Raw genomic sequence first — 14,937 nt, 5'->3', positions numbered from 1 at the left:
GTGAATATTCAGGATTGATCTCCCTTAAGATCGACTGATTTGATCTCCTTGCTGTCCAAGGGACTTTCAGCAGTCTCCTCCAGCACCAGTTAAAGGCGTCAATTCTTTGGCCTTCTGCCTTCTTTATGGTCCAGTTCTCACAACTGTACCTGACCACTGGGAAGACCATAGCCTTGACTATACGGACTTTTACCAGTAGAGTAATGTCTCTGCTTTTCAACACATTGCCTAGGTTTGTCATCGCTTTCCTGCCAAGAAGCAATCATCTTCTGATTTCATGGCTGCAGTCACAATTCATGATTTTGGAGCCCAAGCAGAGGAAACCTGTCACGACTTCCACTTTTCCCCTTCTATTTACCATGCAGTAATGGGAGTGGATGCCGTGATCTAAGTTTTTTTTAAAGATTTAGCCTTAAGCCAGCTCTTTCACGCTCCTTCACCTTCATCAAGAGGCTCTTTAGCGCCTCTCCACTTTCTGCCACTAGAGTGGTATCATCTACCTACTGGAGGATGTTGATGTTTCTCCCACCTATCTTGATTCCAGCTTGTACCTCATCCAGCCCAGCATTTCTCATAAGTCACATACCATAATATTATACACTTGAAATAGCGTATAATACAGTGGTTTTTAAGTATATTCACAGAGTTGTGTAGCCATCACCAAAATCTATGATTAGGTAAAACTTTTCATAATATTAACTTTTCTGGAAAAAAAAAAGGCAGGAAGTTCCCTGGAGGGATATGGTGAAATTCCAATCAATGTAAAGAGCATATGAGAGATGGAGCAACTCACTAAACCATTTTTGTATCTTTTAAACTGCAAAACTTTCCTGGCACCTTGGGAATTGTTCTAGAATTATACCTGCACCTCACAAAACAGAGCTAACAGCCACTGCTAATGACACAAAGGCCCATCCACAGGCCAGTTCTTTTAAATCCAAAATATTCTTCCTAAAGAGTGCTGTATGGCTCTGCTCTCCAATTCCCCCCTGTGATTCCCCTTCCTCTGGGTCACACTTCACTTCTGAACTCATGTCAGGCACATATACATCTCTGGCTCTGAGATCTGCAACAGCCTCCTTGCTTGTGGCTGCCTTGACAGCTGCTCCACAGTCCCTGATGGGCTGGAACAAGCTGGAACGGCTAAAGGGTCCCGGCCCTCAGGAGCACCAGCTGTGTCCACACCCAGTTGGGAGGCTTGGCAGCCACTCAGACACTGTTTGGTTGATTACTGTGGTGAGAGGGGTTGCCAAGAAGTGGTTTTCAAGGTCTTTGCACAAGAAGGCATAAATCTAACTTTTAACATGAAATCTCTAGCATACCAACATGTGTTCAGTAAGTTCTTTTAAGCACTGTTTCTCTCCTCTGCTCTTGGCTGCACTTTCCCTGCATGTGACCAGATGAGAGCAAATAAACCAGCACCTCCAAGAGGCTCTTATTTTTAAAAAAATAATGAAATAGAATACAAAGCTGCTTTCTTAGGAATCTTGCCTGCTATTCATGTCAGATTTCCCTTCTGGAATCCCTTCCATCAGCAATAAGAGCTGCAGAGAGAATCCATTTTTTACCTATGAAATCAGTTAAGATCAATCAGTTTTTGACAATAATAATTTAAATTTGTGCACTCTCTTGGAAGGCAATTTGCAATCTCTCAAATTAAAATGTACACATCTGGCGATCAAGCTTCTGCACTTCTAGGAATGTATCTAAGCAGATATCTGTGCTGAGATTCAAGTGTGCACGTATGAAGATCATTACTCAGTGCTGTTTGTGGTAGCTGAAGACTGGGGACAGCCTGAGGCCTGGCAGGGCGCAAGTAAGTGATGGTGCAGCCACACACGGCCACTGCAGGGCCACAGGCAGGCAGCCCTACATAGAGCATAAGGTAAAGCTGTGTGTTCTCTTGGAAAACAAGCCACACCTCCAAGATGTGTCAAGCGAAAAAGTGGCCTGCAGAGTATGTGTAAACTCTCTAAGCTGGGGCAGGAAGACAAGTAGAATATTTCTGGGAGACCCAGGGAGCAGTGGTGGCCCCTGATGAGGATGTTGGATACAAGGCAGACACTTCTTTTCCACTGCATATGTCCTTTTTGTACAGTCAGGATACTTTGCCGTGTGCCTGCATATAGTATTTTACTATGTGCTGCTATATATATTGAGAGCGGTGGGTACAGGATTGTCATCTAGCCCAGTTCAGCCTCACTGTAGCTCCCCAGCTCTGCTCACCTGGAGGAACAGTAGCCTCAGCAAGGGAGAAAGCACTGTCTTACAGCCAGTCTCATATGAAAAAAGACCGCCTTCGGGTCACCCCACCTGAGTGACTCCTCTTTCGCCTGCTCACTAGTCTGTGACAGTGAGAAGCACAGAAGGTAGCAGCTACCACCTGCCGCCTTTGCCAAATATTGATTTCAAATCCCAGCCCACCCCTTGTTGTGTCTGTGTGGCCTGGAGCAAGTCACTGAGCTCCCAGGGGAGCATGGTGATGGCAGCACCTACTTCCCAGGGTTGTTGAGAGAATTCACAGGAGTCTTTGTAAAGCAACAGGACCAGTGTCTGCTGCATAGTAGTGTCTATGTCTGTGAAAACGGAGCAGGCAAGGAGCCTCTTCCTCCTGGGGAGCATGTGGCACAAATGCAGGGATGCATAGGGCATACAAGAAGCTCTTGAAAAATGATTAAATAAAACCACAAGGAAAATAGTACCATTTTACTGTTATTTGTTTTTGGCTTTCTCCTTGGGGAAATGACGGTTAAACCAGATGTGTGATCTGGTGACAACTTGATTAAGATGTAAATCATCCCGTACACATTTCTCTGATCCACAGGAGCCACATCACTGAGCTAGGTGCTGCTGAGACGGACCAGCCAGGGGGCCTTGCAGGGCGAGTCATGAGAGGGCGTGGCACACAGGGACCACCCCCATGCTCAGCCGATTTGCAGGCAGAGAGGCCAGATGCTGAGAGGTGGGAAAGGGGCAGAGGACTCTTGGACTGGCTCTCTGAAGAGGTGGCTTCAATTCATCCTGCAGGTGCCAGCTGACAGGTCACTCACCTGGCCTATTGCAGGCTGTCCCCTCTCCCAACTTTTAAAAAGTCACATAGCCCTTTATTTCCCATATAGCACTTCCCTTCTTGTCTTCTGTCTGACTCCCTTCCAGGTTATAACCTTCATGAGGATGGAGACCACACCTGTCTTGTTTATGTGTCTTATCCATTGTTTATTCATTGCCCAGAACCCAGAGCAGAGCCTGGTACATTTTAGATGCTCAGTAATTATTTTTTTGAAAGAATAAATGCATCAATAAACAAACAGGTTTAGGGAGTTGATCTTAGAGAAGGTGACCTTTGAGCTGGGCTGGATACAGCCACTCTCAATGCACAAGCAGTGAGAACCCCAACATGTAAACACTGGGGACAGAAAGGCCAGAGAGGTAGGTAGTGCTGAGCCTGATGTCCCTGTGTGTTAGCTCCTTTCACCAGGGCAGGAAGGCACTGCTCCAGTGGAAATCCCAACACACTCAAGCACAAAGACATATGCCCCAGCATTACCCCCCTCCCCCAGCTACCATGTACGATGAGCATCCTAGGGCTGGAGTGGACAGCCTTCTAGATAAATGGGCCATGTCCTGGGGAAGGATCCCAGAAGGGGCTGCAAAGTTAATCACAACTATCCCTACGATCAGTTATGAAGCCTTCCCATGCGTCAATCTCATTTTATCTAGACCTCACAATGCCTATGCTCAGGCTGTGGCTCCCATGGACAGACAGGGCATTTCTGGCTCCAAGGCCAAAGAGTTGAGTAATTCACAGCTAGGTGTCCCTGACTGCAGGCGGCTCAACACTGCTGCCCCCTGAATTAGCATGAGACCCGTCTCAGAATCCTGCCCCAAGGGATGAGAAATAGTTAGCAGATGGGATTTGGCCTATGGGGAGATGCCCACCTGGCTGCTGATGGACACACTCAGAACTCCCCGGTGGGGTCCAGGCCATCCTGATACATCCTCCCCTGACCCTAAGGAGGTCAACCTCTCCATGGGACACTCCTTTTTCTGACTCCAGCTTTCTCTTCCCATCCAGCCCCCTCCCCACAGGGCAGAGGTAAGCCACAGCAAGGCTGATTCTCACTACATACCTCCCTCTCTTGCCCAAGAAGGATGGCAAAATCCCTCCAACTTGGTCGGAAAAATGCCCAGTCCTGGGGCAGAGGCTGCCTTGGCCCAACCACTGCAGCTCAGGGTATATCCTGTGCCCACTCTGCCACCCTGGCATCCAGAGCCTCCATCAGCTTTTCAGGGTCTTTTCTTTTTAAAAGACGTGTTTAATTGGAGGATAATTACTTTACAACATTGCGATGGTTTTTGCCATACATCGACATGAATCAGCCACATGTGCACATGTGTCCCCCCTTCCTGAACCCCCTCCCACCTCCCTCCCCACCCTATCCCTCTGGGTGGCCTCAGAGCACCAGCTTTGAGTGCCTTGCTTCATGCATCAGACTTGCACTGGTCATCTGTCTTACATATGGTAATATACTTGTCTCAATGCTATTCTCTCAAATCATCCCACCTCGCCTTCTCCCACAGAGTCCAAATATCTGTTCTTTACATCTGTGTCTCTTTTGCTGTCTTGCATATAGGGTTGTTGTTATTGTCTTTCTAAATTCCATACATATACGTGTTAATATACTGTATTGGTGTTTCTCTTTCTGACTTATTTCACTCTTGCATAATAGGCTCCAGTTTCATCCACCTCATTAGAACTGACTCAAATGTATTCATTTTTATAGCTGAGTAATACTCCATTGTGTATATGTACCACAGCTTTCTTATCCATTTGTCTTCTGATGGACACCTAGGTTGCTTCCATGTCCTGGCTATTGTAAACAGTGTTGCGATGAACCTTGGGGTACACGTGTCTCTTTCAATTCTGGTTTCCTCGGTGTGTATGCCCAGCAGTGGGATTGCTGGGTCATATGGCAGTTCTATTTCCAGTTATTTTAAGGAATCTCCATACTGTTCTCCATAGTGGCTGTACTAGTTTGCATTCCCACCAACAGTGTAAGAGGGTTCCCTTTTCTCCACAGCTTCTTCAGCATTTACTGTTTATAGACTTTTGGATTGCAGCCATTCTGACCGGTGTGAGATGGTACCTCATTGTGGTTTTGATTTGCATTTCTCTGATAATGAGTGATGTTGAGCATCTTTTCATGTGTTTATTAGCCACCTGTATGTCTTCAGAGAAATGTCTGTTTAGTTCTTTAGCCCACTTTTTGATTGGGTTGTTCATTTTTCTAGTATTGAGCTGCAGGAGTTGCTTGTATATTTTTGAGATTAATTCTTTGTCAGTTGCTTCATTTGCTATTATCTTCTCCCATTCTGGAGGCTGTCTTTTCACCTAGCTTATAGTTTCCTTCATTGTGCAAAAGCTTTAAGTTTAATTAGGTCCAAACTGTTTCTTTTTGCTTTTATTTCCATTACTCTGGGAGGTGGGTCATAGAGGATCTTGCTGTGATTTGTGTCAGAGAGTGTTCTGCCTATGTTTTCCTCTAAGAGTTTTATAGTTTCTGGTCTTACATTTAGATCTTTAATCCATTTTTGAGTTTATTTTTGTGTATGGTGTTAGAAAGCATTCTAGTTTCATTCTTTTACAAGCGGTTGACCAGTTTTTCCAGCACCACTAGTTAAAGAGATTGTCTTTTCTCCATTGTATATTTTAGACTCCTTTGTCAAAGAAAAGGTGTCCATAGGTGTGTGGTTTTATCTCTGGGCTTTCTATTTTGTTCCACTGATCTATATTTCTGTCTTTGTGCCAGTACCATACTGTCTTGATGACTGTAGCTTTGTAGTATAGTCTGAAGTCAGGCAGGTTGATTCCTCCATTTCCATTCTTCTTTCTCAGGATTGCTTTGGCTATTTGAGCATTTTTGCGTTTTCAGGGTCCCACTCTTAAAACTGATGAGAAGAGTGAGAAAAGGTTCTAAAGGGAGAAAAACACAGATAAACACAGAGGGGCTCCAGAAGAGACTGCACATGTGAGGCGAGACAGAGGCAAGCCCTGGGAGAGGGACTGTGGCACCCTGGCCCAGCCCACCTTGGGGGTCTGCGAATTCCAATGCTCCCTTCAAATATGGCTTGAGAGGTTATCTAGGGACTCAGGACCAAAGGCCCCACAGAGGTCCATCCATGAAGGCAGGGGTGCTTCAAACCTTCAAGTGAATTTGTTATTATAACAATGACCAGAGGGAGGGGCAATGTCTCTGGATTTCTAGCCACAACTAGGATCACTGAACTCCTGGAACGTACCACCCCTGGGGTGTACGAGTACCAGATGGGAAGAGGGGTCATTTGGGGCTTGGACAATGAGGGAAGAAGGTCTAAGTTGACAGAGGGTGGATTGGGGTCCATATTCTGATTCTGTGGCTATAGTTTTGGAAAACGTATCCATCTTTCCAAAGATCAGCTTCTCAATGAAAAGCACTGCCCTATGATTGAGGGCAGTCCCAGACAGAATACCACCTGTACCTCACACAGGGTAGGGGCTTACTCCATTAGGGCTATGTCACCACCCAGCAAGGCTGGCGCCCTCCAGTCAGAGGTTGCTCTTTCCACTACTACCAATAATGCTTTTCAGAATTGAAGCATCTGATGTCCTTAGTCCATGAACCTCGTAGAGATTAGATAATATTCTGAGTCCTAAATTGGAAGACACGGCCAGTGAGATCTCTGCCTCATAGAATTCCTGTGTGTGTGTGTAAGAGAGTATGTGTGTGTTTGAGGGTCAGGTATGTGTGTTGGGTGTGTATTGTGTGAGTACCTGTGTGTGAGTTTGTGCTTGAGTGTCAGATGTGTATGTGTGTGTGGCATGCCAGGGGAGGTAGGAGTATACTCTTCCAGGTGAGGCCTCTCAGGATGGAGGCCACCAGGCCAAGAGCAAGGGCTGCGAGAGGGGGCTTTGGCCTCTCTGGATGTCCAGGCCTCCCTCATGCAGACCAGGGGAGGCTACTTTATTCATGAAGCCAGGAGGACAATTTCTGCTGCTTCCCTGCAGAGTGAGAGTGAGTGAGTGAGTAAAGACGGAGGTTTGAAGGAAGCACAAGATCCCACAGCTGGGTCCTCAAGCAGAGGCAGAGGAGCCCCTAGGCCTGGCTCAGGGTCAGGAGCGGGTTGGCTCCTCTGGGGACAGCCTTACCCTACTTCAGGCCTCCTCGGGGCTCCAAGGGTTAAAGTTACTACAGCACTTGAACCCCTGGAATAACAGGATACTCTGCGTTCCATGGTAAATGTGAGCAAGGCATTTTTCTTTTTAACAAGAAACTCGTGGTGTCCCTGTGCCGATAACATTTCACCATTTCACCAAAACAAAGGGGAAGCAGCACACAGACACTCTAAACTGTACTGAAACACTTTCAAGAAAGAAGTTCAAACTGCCATATTTGGCTAAACTGTTTTCTTTTTTTCCTTTTCTTTACAGTGAAATATTTCCTTTGAAAATTAAAGAGGCGGATGCCTGGATGAAATTACTTGGCTTTGTATCTAATGTATCTTCAGAACTTTCTCCCAAGAGTGTTTGTAACCTCAAGTTCCCATTCCTTTATAAGCAAATTTTTGCTAAATATAAAAATAAACTCAATTTTAAAAGCTCCGTTTGCTAATCTTATATCACAAAATCTCCAGAAGGTTTCTCGGACCTCGGGAAACCCCTGATGAATAAGACTGATCGGGAAATGGCATGACGATGGAGAGGAGGAGGAGCAGGAGGAGGAGGAGGAGGGTAGCAGCCTGTGCAGAGCCCCTGCTCGGCTGGCCTCGCTGCAGCCCTCCACATGAGAATGCCAAAGAAGTCCCACAAGCAGGGGCGCTGGTGTTCGGAAGCTGCTAAGACTGGCTCCTAAGGACCAACTGTGTGCTAAACTCAGTGCTAAACTCAGGGACCTCATATTTGATGACCTACCTGAAATCAGCCATGGTAAGAGTATTCTTACCACAGAAACTGATGAACTAAAGAGCTAAGGAGCTGTTTAACATTTATCTGCACATCACTGGGTAGGGCGGAGAAGGCAATGGCACCCTGCTCCAGTACTTTTGCCTGGAAAATCCCATGGACGGAGGAGCCTGGCAGGAGTGACTTCACTTTCACTTTTCACTTTCATTCATTGGAGAAGGAAATGGCAACCCACTCCAGTATTCTTGCCTAGAGAATCACAGGGACAGGGGAGCCTGGTGGGCTGCCATCTACGGGGTCGCACAGAGTCGGACATGACTGAAGCGACTTAGCAGCAGCAGCAGCACTGGGTAGGGGGTTCTGTTTCTCAAGATTCCTGTGACTTGGAGAGGCAACAAGCTAGGTAACTTGACCCCCGAGTCTGTGCTCTATCAACTCAAGCCCAGTCTCTTCTGAGGTATCCATTCATGAACTGGACTGTTACAAGGAGGAAGGGAGTGTCAAATATGACAGGGTTCTGAGAGCCAAAAGAACTTTGGGACAGAAAGGTGAGCTCTCCTGAGTCAAGTAATCTCCCTGACTTGCTGTTTCCTCAGCTAAGACAAGAGGCAAGCAAACCCCCACAAGCACCTGACAAACTCTCCTGAAAGACCCCTGTGCAGACGGTGTGTGTAGTGTGTGTGTGTGTCCTGGCCTGTCTTGATTCTGGGGAATAAAATCATGCCTGTGTCTTGCAGAAAGAGGTAAGTGGAGAGCAAGATGCACATTATTTATATGGCATGGGAACTGACTTTTAGAGACAGTAGAAACCTACTTGGTCCAACTGGGTATGTAGCATGATACCAGTGAAGGAAGGGATATTTAACTGATGCCCATGTTCACCTTCTGACTGCAGTGGCTCTAGTCGAGAGTGGAGTGCTGGGACCAGAGGAGTTGGGTGTGGACCAGGAGCCCTCTGGTCAATATGCTTCTGGCTATCTGGACAATCTGTGGCTATGTGGGACTGGCAATACTGGACTATTCTTAGGGAAAGCATCTGAAAGCAAGAATCCAACTGTAGTAGGGTGAATAATGGCCCACAGAAAGGTTACTAAACATATATGGTTATAGTAGGAAATGGCAACCCACTCTAGTACTCTTGCCTGGGAAATTCTATGGACAGAGGAGCCTGGAGGGCTACTGTCCATGGAGTTGCAAAGAGTCGGACATGACTGAGCACAGACATATATATGAAGGACAGGGAAGATTTAAGAATTCACAGACAGGACATGCAATTCTTTCTGTCAAATCCCCACGCATGCATGCCACCATGCCCTTGCATACGCTGTCTGGTATGCCTAGCACCCTCTTCTCTCTGCAGAGCTCATTCTTGAAATCAGGCCTGTGGCACTGTCCCAGGTCCCTCCCTCTCTTCTGGGGAAAGTCAGTGTCCCTGTCTCCACTATGCTGGGGTCCCAAGCTCAGACTGCGTGGGGGCCATTAGGTAACATCTGGTAGTGAGGCAGCTGAGTCAGCATGGGAGAACAAGGGAGTCTGCACCTGTCATTCCAGGGGCCACTGTAAACTATTCAGAAACATGGACCCAGAGTTGCTCATCTTTGGATTTTTTCAGGGAAGTCAAAATCCCACCTAATTGTGTGAAATCTCCCTATTGTGTAGCTTGGTAAGTACAGTAATTAAAAAAATAAAGTTTCTGTTTCCGCACCAAACAGAAAGATGTCTGTCTGCTGGTCTGGCATGGGGCTGCCAGGCTAAACTTCTCAGTTCACTGAAACTTGGAGGGTCATCTGCATAGTGTGCGAAGGGTCAACTACAGCTGGGTCTAGCTTCCTGTGGGAGAAGCCGCAAAGAGAAAGGGGATCAGGAGCCACTGTGAGCCTGGTCATCGGCAACTGATAAGGAAAGACCTCTAGTTCAACTCCTGCTGACCCCTGCAGAAACAGCTCCAGAGATCCGAGCTCTGAGATGGCTTCGAGGTGGCAGATCCCAGTTGAGCCACAGCCAGTCCAGAGAAAACAACTGCTCAAAGATGTGCACAGATTTCCCTGGGCCTCAATTTCCCCAAATGTAAAGTGAAGAGGGTAACTGGTTTATTCCAGGAGCACCTTCACAATTTTTGCACTAGCCTGGTATCAAATGCACAATTATTTCTTGAATATTTTTCTATAAATTTGACAAAAGTTCCAAAACTTAAACAAGTTCATTACAAAAGGAAAACAAACAAAAAGGAAAACCAGTATCACTTGCCATATATATATATACAGACCACACAATAATCCAAAAAAGACGCTAACAAACCAAACCAATGGGTTCCATTCCTGCCCACTATTGTTGTAAGCTCCGAGCCCAGGACAGCTTCTTCTGTGCAAGAATCAGAAATATGTAAAAGACACATTAGCGCCCAGCTAAGACTTTCTCTTGGCTACAAGAAAAGGAAACAACTTCCCCATGCAGGAATTCCACAAGACTTGACTTTACTGAGGGTTGGAGGGTGGGGTGTACCAGTGTGGAGCCCTGATGGGTTAGTTACAAACCAAAGTTGGGATGGAAAGTTAAGGTGGTTGTAAGGGCAGAAGGGCATCTGAGAGGAAGAAGGAGGGAAGCTGCTCATGCTAGAGGGGCGGACCCAGTGGGAGGATCTCAGTGTACCAGTCTGCCTCTAAGACCACCAGGGGGCCAAGGGCCTTGAATGCCACACTGAAGAGTTTGGAACCCAAAGCCCTTTGGCAAAATTGCCACCTTTGCCTTTTCTCTCTCCCCAGGAATGGCCTACAGGCAGCCCATTATATACAATAACAATGATGCCCAGGAATCTTGACATTTTTGCTGAGGGTTAAGAAATTTAAATTGATGTCTGTTTGGCCTGGGGCAGGCTGCATCCCAAAAGTCGGCTGCCTGCTCCTCCATCAGTCGGTCCTTTTTCACTTTTACAGGAGCGCCTGGCCTCAGAAACAAGGCCTGTACAGACTTTGGCCCACAGCTCACCGCTGGCACACTCCACCCCAGTAGCCCTCAGCAAAGTCAGACAGAGGCCTTTCATGGCTTCAAACGTTCCAACAGGTCCTCCACCCACAGGAGGCTGAAATGGGTAACTGAATCCCACTCAATTAAAAAAAAAAAAAAAAAGGCACAGTGACCTTTTGTCCCAGCAGAAGTTCTCAGCCCTGTCCCCAGCACGGAGGCGACCCAGCAAAGAGAGTAAGGGATCGTTGATGCACGCGCCGGGCCGGCCGCCCTCCCCACCGTTAAGGGGTCACCGCGGTACTCAAGAGGCGGAGGCCCCAGCCCTCTCCCAGTCTAGGGCTTCTTCTCCCAAATTCCGCCCCACGCTCGGCGGTTGGTGTTGCTCCTTCCCAGCGCCTCCTCGAGCGCTTTTTGCAATAAAGGGGCGACAGTACGGAATCCACCCTTCTAGGGACAAGAAGTTCACTCTGGGACGCGAGGAGGACGCACAGGCCCTTCCCGAGCGCACCAGGGGCCGCTCCCCACACCACCGGGGTGGAGCAGGTGTGGTCGCCTCTCCTCAGTTGCTGGAGACGGAGAGGCGGGATGGGCACCCCGAGCCCGGGGAGCACGCTAGCTTGCGTCTGGCCGCCTTTGTGGGAGACTTGGGGGCGCTTTCCTCACTGGACATGAGGTGCAGAGGAAACACACCTCTGTGTTTCGAGGGCCCAGGACAGGTCCAATTCCTTCCCCGCTGTGGGCTGCAAACTGGGGTGAGGCGACCCCCTGCTTCACTCCGCAGTGGGACGACCAACTCGGCGGCAGGCCCAGCCCGCGAGAGCCCCTCCTCAGTCGGCGCCCCCACTTCGCGCCGCCTTCAGTCCCAGGCACCCGGCTCTCGGGCCCAGGCTCTGAGAGGCTGGGGCTCCGGAGCCCGCGGCCGCCGCGGCGATGGGCGCTGCACTCACCGCACATCTCGGCTGCTCCTCGTGCCCCTCCTGGATCCCGGCCTCCGCTCGCCGCTAACCGCCGACACTCCGGAGCGCGCCCGGGCCTCCGGCCCTTATACCCGGAGCCCGGCGCCAGGGGCGGGGGCGGGGCGGGGCCTCTTTCCGCCTGTCCGCTCCCCATTGGCCGCCGGTTGTCGTGACAACGGCGGGCACCAGGCCCCCGAGAGTCTGCACGCCGCAGGCGAGGGGCGGCTTCCCGGCTGTAACACGTGCGTGCAGGAAACAGGTTGGTGGTCGCGGCGAGCTTGCTGAGTTCAGATCGAGACTCATCCACAGAGTAAGTGTGAGTGGCACCTAGAGCAGGGGCCCCAGTCGCTCTGTGCTTCAGTTTCCCCGTCTGTAGAATGGGCATAGCAATGAAACCTACCTCCGGAGATGTAATGCGGTGCCATTTAATCAAGTGTAAGTCACAGAGCCCTATGTCCCGCATAATAAACCGCGTTTCGAGTGTGAGTCCCTCTGCGTGCTAGACTCCTCTCAGCGCACAGGTAGGCTCAGAGATGGAATTGGACTTTGCCAAAATCCGGCGGCGGGGGCGCTGTCAGAACTTGAACCTGGGATTTACTGCAGAGCCGGAAATCCGAGGCTGGGATTCCCCATGAATTGAGCAAAGTTGGGGGAGCCCAGGAAGCCACTCAGTCCCAGAGGTGTGCAGGCCCACGTCTCGGCGCAGCTGGCCTGCGCTCGGCAGGTCTAATCTCGGGAACCCTAATCTGGCCCCGCAGTGAGTCACCGAAGCCTGAGTTCCTGGCGGTCCCTTCCTCTCCCCTCCGCGCTTTTAGCTTGGTCTCCCGAGGAAGGTCATGAGAACTGGCCCAACATTTGCGTACTTTGAGGCCATCTGGTATTTTTTATTTTACTTTAAAAAAAAAATTCTGAAATTCTAAACAGATACTCTTCAGTCGTATTGCTGCTACTGCTGCTAAGTCGCTTCAGTCGTGCCTGACTCTGTGCGACCCCATAGATGGCAGCCCACCAGGCTCCCCTGTCCCTGGGATTCTCCAGGCAAGAACACTGGAGTGGGGTGCCATTTCCTTCTCCAATGAATGAAAGTGAAAAGTGAAAGTGAAGTCACTCAGTCTGTCCGACTCTTAGCGACCCCATGGACTGCAGCCCACCAGGCTCCTCCGTTCATGGGATTTTCCAGGCAAGAGTACTGGAGTGGGGTGCCATTGCCTTCTCCGTATTAGAGGGGGGAAAAAACGAAGCTTTTTACGTCTTGTCCAGAACAGCTTTCCTGATGTAATCTGTCTCTAGCGTCACAAGACTCTGCAGGCCCTGGCAGGAGGAAGCGTTTATTGTACCCATTGGACCTTTGAGAAAACTGAGGCTGAGCAACGGTAAGGAGGGGGTTGGTTGAGTAAAGCTGCTGGGAAACAGGTGGTTTTCAGGAGCTGCCACATTTGCTTTCCCCCCTTCACAGTGCACTGTCACTTTTACTCACTCCTCCCCTCTTTCCTGAGCAGCTGGCTTCGTGCCTGTCCAAGTAGTAGGGACCTAAAGGTGAGTAAAAATAGATCTAGCTTGGGCCCTCCTGGTGCTTACAAAGTGGTGGGGAGGCAGACATTTAGTCCAGTGTCACAGAGAGCTGGGCAGTTCCAGGTAGGATATAGGGAGAGGGGCCAGACCTGGCTGATGTGGAGGGTGCCAGGCTGCCTGGAACTAGGCAGGGGCTGGAGCTGGTACAAGTGAGTATAGAGCCAGGGCAGTTGCCAGAGGAAGTCAACAGACTCAAGTAGGGAGGTACTGATGTGTGCAAAGATCCTGTGGCTGAGGGCTAGAACTTGAATTGGGAGATGAGGCTCTTCTGCCCCAGACTGACCTCCACCCTCTGTAACTGAGGTGGGGATAGGGTGATATTATTAGGCCCTCTGCTAGAACCAAGACACCAGGAGCCCTGAGGTCCTATCAGGGTCCACATCTGTCCCCTATCCTTCCCAGGAATTCACAGTTCCCTCTGGTGAAGTGCATGAATGCTAGGACCCCTGTAGAGGTATCCGCAGTGATGCCCTGCTTTGGGGGCCAGTCCCTGGGAGACTTTTGGGAGGACAGTGGCCTGGGGCTGGCCACATAACTGGTAGGTAACTTGGGTGTTGGTTCAGGGATCAATGGGCCCTTGACAATCTGCTTATGGACATGAGGGAGGTCAACAGAAAAGATGAGCTTGTCCCTTGTCCAGCTGGCTAGAGGGTAGACTGGTGATGCCAGGAACCCTCTTGTTACCTTCAGGGTTGAGTGGGGAGAGGCTCTCTGAGAGCAAAGGACCCAGAGCAAAGCAGATCCCTAGGATGGAGAAAGATACATATTTTTGGAGCCCCCTGTTTCATATCAGCCTGAAAGCCACAATCTATCCTTAGGCTTCTTAATATCAGGGCTCAGTAAATTCCTGTGCCTCACTTGAAGCACTCTGAAGTGACTTTGTCATTTGCAACTAAGTCTAATCCTAATTCCTTCAACCTGTTGGAACTTGGATCCAGAGGAGGTTCAGGGGAACAATTAGGTAGCTGGTGGCCCTAGCACATAAGTTCTTGCTGACTGGAGCCCCTTCCTGGTCTCACCTTGTCCAGGACCTTTCTGGGTGGGGGCAGCTCAGGAGGCCCTAAGGTTTGGTGAAATTAAGCAATCTGACCAAACTCACAAAGCCAGGAGCCAGGGGGCTGGTCTGGATCAAGAGACTCAACTTGGTCCCTCTCAGGAGGGAGGATATGAGACACTTTGTAGATCCCTTCCCCAGCCTGGCCCTGTCCTTGTGCTTCCAGAAGGGTGAGCCTGGGTAGCTGGAGCCAGAAGCCCACAGGGCCTGGTGAAGCAGGGCCCTGAGCCTACTCCCAGTGAGTGCTGGCTGTCTAGTGCCCAGGCTGACCACCATGGCTAGCTCTTTCGAGGAGTGACCCCTGTGGCCAGCAGGGAGCTTACACTGACATTGCAAACAGCAACCACAGACAGGGCTTCGTTTCCTGCACTTTTTTTCATACTCAAGTCAACTTTTAAAGTCAGGTGATTTGCTCATTGATCTGATTTCTCCCAAACAGCCCAAAGATCTGC

General features: G+C 49.4%; 1 protein-coding gene across 1 annotated transcript in view; it reads right to left on the bottom strand.

Annotated features, from left to right (window-relative positions):
- GFPT2 (glutamine-fructose-6-phosphate transaminase 2) overlaps positions 1–11,960 on the bottom strand; it is a 44,539-nt gene extending 32,579 nt beyond the window's left edge. The window contains exon 1 of the mRNA XM_069588951.1: positions 11,851–11,960. Coding sequence (XP_069445052.1) covers positions 11,851–11,857 — 7 coding nt within the window. The 5' untranslated portion in view covers positions 11,858–11,960. The remainder of the gene's footprint in view (positions 1–11,850) is intronic.
- Between the last annotated feature and the right edge of the window lie 2,977 nt (positions 11,961–14,937).

Source organism: Ovis canadensis, chromosome 5, assembly GCF_042477335.2.
Source record: "Ovis canadensis isolate MfBH-ARS-UI-01 breed Bighorn chromosome 5, ARS-UI_OviCan_v2, whole genome shotgun sequence".
NCBI lineage: Eukaryota > Metazoa > Chordata > Mammalia > Artiodactyla > Bovidae > Ovis > Ovis canadensis.
This window is presented reverse-complemented; position numbering and strand designations above follow the sequence as displayed.